Raw genomic sequence first — 7,142 nt, 5'->3', positions numbered from 1 at the left:
TCTCTCAGAACCTCCACCCAACCTCCTAAAACCTCATAAAACCTCACCCAACCTCCATAAAACCTCTCAGAACCTCCATAAAACCTTTTGGAACCTCCATAAAACCTCTTGGAACCTCCATAAAACCTCTGAGAACCTCCATAAAACCTCCTAAAACCTCCATAAAACCTCATCAAACCTCTCAGAACCTCCACCCAACCTCTCAGAACCTCATCAAACCTCATAAAACCTCTCAAAACCTCCATAAAACCTCCTAAAACCTCCATAAAACCCCTCAGAACCTCCATAAAACCTCTTGGAACCTCACCAAACCTCATAAAACCTCCATAAACCTCACAAAACCTCAAACATCTCAGAACCTCCATGAAACCTCCTAAAACCTCCTAAAATCTCCATAAAACCTCTTGGGACCTCCATAAAACCTCTCAGAACCTCCACCAAACCTCTCAGAACCTCCACCAAACCTCTCAGAGCCTCCAAAAAACCTCTTGGAACCTCCATAAAACCTCATAAAACCTCTCAGAACCTCCACCCAACCTCTCAGAACCTCATCAAACCTCACCAAACCTCCATAAAACCTCTCAGAACCTCCATAAAACCTCTTGGAACCTCCACCCAACCTCTCAGAACCTCCATAAAACCTCATAAAACCTCCCAAAACCTCCATAAAACCTCACGAAACCTCCAAAAAACCCCTCAGAACCTCCATCAAACCTCTCAGAACCTCCACCCAACCTCTCAGAACCTCCATAAAACCTCTCAGAACCTCAGAAAACCTCAACAAAACCTCATAAAACCTCTCAGAACCTCCACCCAACCCCTCAGAACCTCCATAAAACCTCTCAAAACCTCCACCAAACCTCATAAAACCTCTCAGAACCTCCATAAAACCTCTCAGAACCTCCATAAAACCTCTCAGAACCTCAACCCAACCTCTTGGAACCTCCAAAAAACCTCTCAGAACCTCCACCCAACCCTCAGAACCTCATCAAACCTCTCAGAACCTCCATAAAACCCCTCAGAACCTCCATAAAGCCTCTCAGAACCTCCATCAAACCTCATCAAACCTCCCAAAACCTCCATAAAACTTCTCAGAACCTCCATAAAACCTCATAATACCTCCATCAAACCTCACAAAACCTCTCAGAACCTCCATAAAACCTCTTAGAACCTCCATAAAACCTCATAAAACCTCAACAAAACCTCATAAAACCTCTGAGAACCTCCACCCAACCTCCTAAAACCTCCAAAAACCTCTCAGAACCTCCATAAAACCTCTCAGAACCTCCTAAAACCTCATCAAACCTCACCAAACCTTCATAAAACCTCTCAGAACCTCCATCAAACCTCATAAAACCTCCATAAAACCTCATGGAACCTCCACCCAACCCCTCAGAACCTCCATCAAACCTCTTAGAACCTCCATAAAACTTGTCAAAACCTCCATAACACCTCTCAGAACCTCCACCCAACCTCCTAAAACCTCCATAAAACCTCATCAAACCTCCATAAAACCTCTCAGAACCTCCATCAACCTCACAAAACCTCTCAGAACCTCCATAAAACCTCTCAGAACCTCCATAAACCTCTCAGAACCTCCATAAAACCTCAACGAAACCTCATCAAACCTCTCAGAACCTCACGAAACCTCCATAAAACTTCTCAGAACCTCCACCCAACCTCTCAGAACCTCCATCAAACCTCTCAGAACCTCCATCAAACCTCATCAAATCTCTCAGAACCTCCATAAAACCTCTCAGAACCTCAACCCAACCTCTTAGAACCTCCATAAAACCTCTTGGAACCTCCATAAAACCTCTGAGAACCTCCATAAAACCTCATAAAACCTCCATAAAACCTTTTAAAACCTCTCAGAACCTCCACCCAACCTCTCAGAACCTCCATAAAACCTCTCAGAACCTCCACCAAACCTCATCAAACCTCTCAGAACCTCCATAAACCTCATCAAACCTCCATAAAACTTCTCAGAACCTCCATAAAGCCTCCCAAAACCTCCATAAAACCTCTCAGAACCTTATCAAACCTCCACCCAACCTCCACCCAACCTCTCAGAACCTCATCAAACCTCTCAGAACCTCCATAAAACCCCTCAGAATCTCCATAAAACCTCTCAGAACCTCCATAAAACCCCTCAGAATCTCCATAAAACCTCTCAGAACCTCCACCCAACCTCCTAAAACCTCCATAAAACCTCATCAAACCTCCATAAAACTTCTCAGAACCTCCACCCAACCTCATAAAACCTCACAAAACCTCTCAGAACCTCCATCAAATCTCATAAAACCTCCTAAAACCTCCATAAAACCTCCATAAAACCTCTTGGAACCTCCACCCAACCTCTCAGAACCTCATCAAACCTCCCAAAACCTCCATAAAACCTCTCAGAACCTCCACCCAACCCCTCAGAACCTCCATAAAACCTCTTAGAACCTCCATAAAACCTCTCGGAACCTCCACCAAACCTCATAAAACCTCTCAGAACCTCCATAAAACCTCCTAAAACCTCCATAAAACCTCTCAGAACCTCCATAAAACCTCTCAGAACCTCAACCCAACCTCTTGGAACCTCCAAAAAACCTCTCAGAACCTCCACCCAACCCCTCAGAACCTCATCAAACCTCTCAGAACCTCCACCCAACCCCTCAGAACCTCATCAAACCTCTCAGAACCTCCATAAAACCTCTCAGAACCTCAGAAAACCTCCATAAAACCTCCTAAAACCTCCATAAAACCTCTCAGAACCTCCATAAAACCTCTTGGAACCTCCACCCAACCTCTCAGAACCTCATCAAACCTGAACGGAACCTCATCAAACCTCTCAGAACCTCCATAAAACCTCTTAGAACCTCCATCAAACCTCATAAAACCTCCTAAAACCTCCATAAAACCTCTCAGAACCTCCACCCAACCTCCTAAAACCTCCATAAAACCTCACGAAATCTCCATAAAACCTCTTGGAACCTCCATAAAACCTCCTAAAACCTCAAAAAAACCTCTCAGAACCTCCACGAAACCTCATAAAACCTCCATAAAACCTCTCGGAACCTCCACCAAACCTCATAAAACCTCAAAAAACCTCCATAAAACCTCTCAGAACCTCCACCCAACCCCTCAGAACCTCATCAAACCTCTCAGAACCTCCATAAAACCTCTCAGAACCTCCATCAAACCCCCCAGCCCCCCCATCAGCTCACCCAGGACCTGCCCAGCTATCATCCTGCCGTCCTCGCCGGCGACGGCGGCGCGGGCGTTGCGCTCGTTGACGTACTGGACGAAGGCGAAGCCCTTGTGGACGGAGCAGCCGACGATCTTGCCGTACTTGGAGAAGATGGCCTCCACGTCGCTCTTCTTCACCACCAGGGTGTTGAGGTTCCCGATGAAGACCCGGGAGTTCATCGACCTGGGGTCCGTCTTGTTGGTGACGTTGCTGGCCATGGCGCCGGGGGGGCGGGGCGGGGGACGCTCGATCGCCTGCGGGGACACCGCGCGGTGACGACGGCGGCGCCGCCGACGGGGGAGGGGCACCCGTGACGGGGGTGGCGCCTCCCTGGTCATAAAGTATGGTGGAGGCACCTCCAAGGTCATTGGTGGAGGTGGTGGCACCTCCAGGACCTTCTCTGGTGGCACCTCCAAGGCCACTGGTTGAGTTGGAGGCACCTCCAAGGTCATTGGTTGAGTTGGAGGCACCTCCAAGGTCATTGGTTGAGTTGGTGGCACCTCCAAGGTCATTGAGGGAGGTGGTGGCACCTCCAAGGTCATCAACAATGGGGGTGGCACCTCCAGGACCTTCTCTGGTGGCACCTCCAAGGCCATCATGGTCTTGGTGGCACCTCCAAGGTCAACAAAAATGGTGGAGGCACCTCCAAGGTCATTGATGATGAGGTGGTGGCACCTCCAAGGTCAACAAAAATGGTGGTGGCACCTCCAAAGCCATTGGTTGAGTTGGAGGCACCTCCAAGGCCGTTGAGGGAGGTGGAGGCACCTCCAAGGTCAACAACAATGATGGTGGCACCTCAAGGACCTTCTCTGGTGGCACCTCCAAGGCCACCAATGGTCTTGGTGGCACCTCCAAGGCCGTTGAGGCAGTTGGTGGCACCTCCAAGGTCATTGGTTGAGTGGGAGGCACCTCCAAGGTCAACAACAATGGTGGAGGCACCTCCAAGGTCATTGATGGTTGAGTTGGTGGCACCTCCAAGGCCATTGGTTGAGTTGGTGGCACCTCCAAGGCCACTGAGGGAGTTGGTGGCACCTCCAAGGTCATTGGTTGAGTTGGTGGCACCTCCAAGGTCATTGGTGGAGGTGGTGGCACCTCCAAGGTCAACAACAATGGGGGTGGCACCTCCAGGACCTTCTCTGGTGGCACCTCCAAGGCCATCAATGGTCTTGGTGGCACCTCCAAGGTCAACAAAAATGGTGGAGGCACCTCCAAGGTCATTGATGATGGAGGTGGTGGCACCTCCAAGGTCATCAACAATGATGGTGGCACCTCCAAGGTCATTGATGGTTGAGTTGGAGGCACCTCCAAGGCCATTGGTTGAGTTGGTGGCACCTCCAAGGCCACTGAGGGAGTTGGTGGCACCTCCAAGGCCATTGGTTGAGTTGGAGGCACCTCCAAGGCCATTGAAGGAGGTGGTGGCACCTCCAAGGTCAACAAAAATGGTGGTGGCACCTCCAAAGCCATTGGTTGAGTTGGAGGCACCTCCAAGGCCGTTGAGGGAGGTGGAGGCACCTCCAAGGTCAACAACAATGATGGTGGCACCTCAAGGACCTTCTCTGGTGGCACCTCCAAGGCCATTGGTTGAGTTGGTGGCACCTCCAAGGTCACTGATGATGGAGTTGGTGGCACCTCCAAGGTCATTGGTTGAGTTGGTGGCACCTCCAGGACCTTCTCTGGTGGCACCATCAAGGCCATTGGTTGAGTTGGTGGCACCTCCAAGGCCATTGGTGGAGGTGGTGGCACCTCCAACATCAACAACAATGATGGTGGCACCTCCAAGGTCAGTGATGATGGGGTTGGTGGCACCTCCAAGGTCATTGAGGGAGGTGGTGGCACCTCCAAGGTCAACAACAATGATGGTGGCACCTCCAAGGTCATTGGTTGAGTTGGGGGCACCTCCAGGACCTTCTCTGGTGGCACCTCCAAGGCCATCAATGGTCTTGGTGGCACCTCCAAGGTCAACAACAATGGTGGAGGCACCTCCAAGGTCATTGGTGGAGGTGGTGGCACCTCCAAGGTCATTGAGGGAGGTGGAGGCACCTCCAAGGTCAACAACAATGGTGGAGGCACCTCCAAGGCCATTGGTTGAGTTGGAGGCACCTCCAGGACCTTCTCTGGTGGCACCTCCAAGGCCACCAATGGTCTTGGTGGCACCTCCAAGGTCAACAACAATGGGGGTGGCACCTCCAGGACCTTCTCTGGTGGCACCTCCAAGGCCATTGGTGGAGTTGGTGGCACCTCCAAGGCCATTGGTGGAGTTGGTGGCACCTCCAAGGCCATTGGTGGAGTTGGTGGCACCTCCAAGGTCAACAACAATGATGGTGGCACCTCAAGGACCTTCTCTGGTGGCACCTCCAAGGTCACTGAGGGACCTGGTGGCACCTCCAAGGTCAAGAAAAATGGTGGAGGCACCTCCAAGGTCAACAAAAATGGTGGAGGCACCTCCAAGGTCATTGATGATGGGGTTGGTGGCACCTCCAAGGCCATTGGTTGAGTTGGTGGCACCTCCAAGGCCACCAATGGACATGGTGGCACCTCCAAGGTCATTGAGGGAGGTGGTGACACCTCCAAGGCCATCAACAATGATGGTGGCACCTCAAGGACCTTCTCTGGTGGCACCTCCGAGGTCATTGGTTGAGTGGGAGGCACCTCCAAGGCCATTGGTTGAGTTGGTGGCACCTCCCAACCCTCATTAAGCCCTTATTAGCCCCTCCCCCTCATCAGCACAACCCATCGAGCTCCCCCCTCCACCCCGGAGCCCCTCCCTCCTCATTTGCATGGCGAATTAGCCCCACCCCCTCATTAAGGAGAAGTCATTAGGCCCTCAGGAGGGAGGGGCGTGGTAATTAGTGCTCATTTGCATAAATCAAGGCGTCCTTACCGTGGGGGGAGGGGAGGGGGGGGGCGTCCGTTGGGTCGGCAGCGGCGAAGGGGGGGGTCGGGGGGGGGTTAAGGGGGGGGTTTAAGGGTGGGGGAGGGGTTGGAGCTTGAGAGGGGCCCCGAAAAAAGAGGGGAAAAAAAAAAAAAAAAAAAATCATAAAAATAAAAAATTAAAAAAAAAAAAAAAAAGGAAAAATTAAAAAAAAAAAAAAAAAAAAAAAAAGAGCAGGAAATAATCAAACCACTCGAAAACCCCTTTAAAATTCCACAGGGGGGGGAAAAGGGGGAAGGGGGGGTGGAGAAGGAGAGGGGGGAAGGGGAGAAATTGGGGTGAAAACCCCCGAGTTTGGGGCGTTTTGAGTCCAGGGAGAAAGGGGGAGAGGAAAAGGGGGGAAACGGCCCCAAAATGGGGTTTGGGGGAGGGGGAGGGGAGGAGTGGGGGGGGGGGAGGAAAACGTTGCATTTTTGGGGAAAAAAGGAAATTTTGGCACTTACGGTCGCCGCCGGCGGGTTGTGTAAATAGATATTTTTTTTTATATATATATATATTGAGATATATATATTTTTTTAGGTTTTTTGGTTTTTTTTTTGGTTAAAAAATAAAAAAATTCGCGCTGTGAAAAGACAAAAAATAAAAAAAATAAAAAATGGGAAAAAAAAAAAAAAAATCGAAAAAAAAAATCCCCCAAAAAAATTTTTCTCTCAGGAGGGGGGAGGATTTTTTTTTTGCTTTTCTCCCCCCCCCCCCTCCCCTCCATCCCCCAAACCCTCCCCTTGACAAACGCCCCTTTTTTTGCGCTTTTTCACCCCAAAACCCCCCCCTTCTCTCCTCCTCCTCCTCCTCCATTCCCCCCACAACCCCGCCGGGCCCCCGGATTTCCCCCTCCCCCTGTCGTCGCGGTTGCTTTTTTTGGGGTGAAAATCGGTGGTTTTGGTGCCTCCCCGAGCCTCCCTGAGGGGAAGGGGGGGGCACAAAATGGCGCCGGGGGGGCACAAAATGGCGGCGGCGCCTGAGGGGACGCAA

The 7,142-nt window shown here is 50.8% G+C and overlaps 2 protein-coding genes across 2 annotated transcripts; both read right to left on the bottom strand.

Moving 5' to 3' along the window:
- Positions 1-3,117: 3,117 nt before the first annotated feature.
- On the bottom strand, positions 3,118-6,716 carry HNRNPC (heterogeneous nuclear ribonucleoprotein C). Its single transcript, XM_071732727.1, has 2 exons — positions 6,614-6,716; positions 3,118-3,492 (listed from the first exon to the last, which is right to left on the bottom strand). The coding sequence occupies exon 2, from the start codon at positions 3,454-3,456 to the stop codon at positions 3,133-3,135; it is 324 nt and encodes a 107-aa protein (XP_071588828.1). The 5' UTR covers positions 3,457-3,492; positions 6,614-6,716; the 3' UTR covers positions 3,118-3,132.
- On the bottom strand, positions 4,505-5,765 carry LOC139790950 (trophinin-like). The gene is made up of 3 exons (XM_071732724.1): positions 5,651-5,765; positions 5,135-5,566; positions 4,505-5,104 (listed from the first exon to the last, which is right to left on the bottom strand). The coding sequence occupies exons 1-3, from the start codon at positions 5,763-5,765 to the stop codon at positions 4,782-4,784; spliced, it is 870 nt and encodes a 289-aa protein (XP_071588825.1). The 3' UTR covers positions 4,505-4,781.
- Positions 6,717-7,142: the final 426 nt, after the last annotated feature.

Source organism: Heliangelus exortis, unplaced genomic scaffold (assembly GCF_036169615.1).
Source record: "Heliangelus exortis unplaced genomic scaffold, bHelExo1.hap1 Scaffold_69, whole genome shotgun sequence".
NCBI classification, from domain to species: domain Eukaryota; kingdom Metazoa; phylum Chordata; class Aves; order Apodiformes; family Trochilidae; genus Heliangelus; species Heliangelus exortis.
This window is presented reverse-complemented; position numbering and strand designations above follow the sequence as displayed.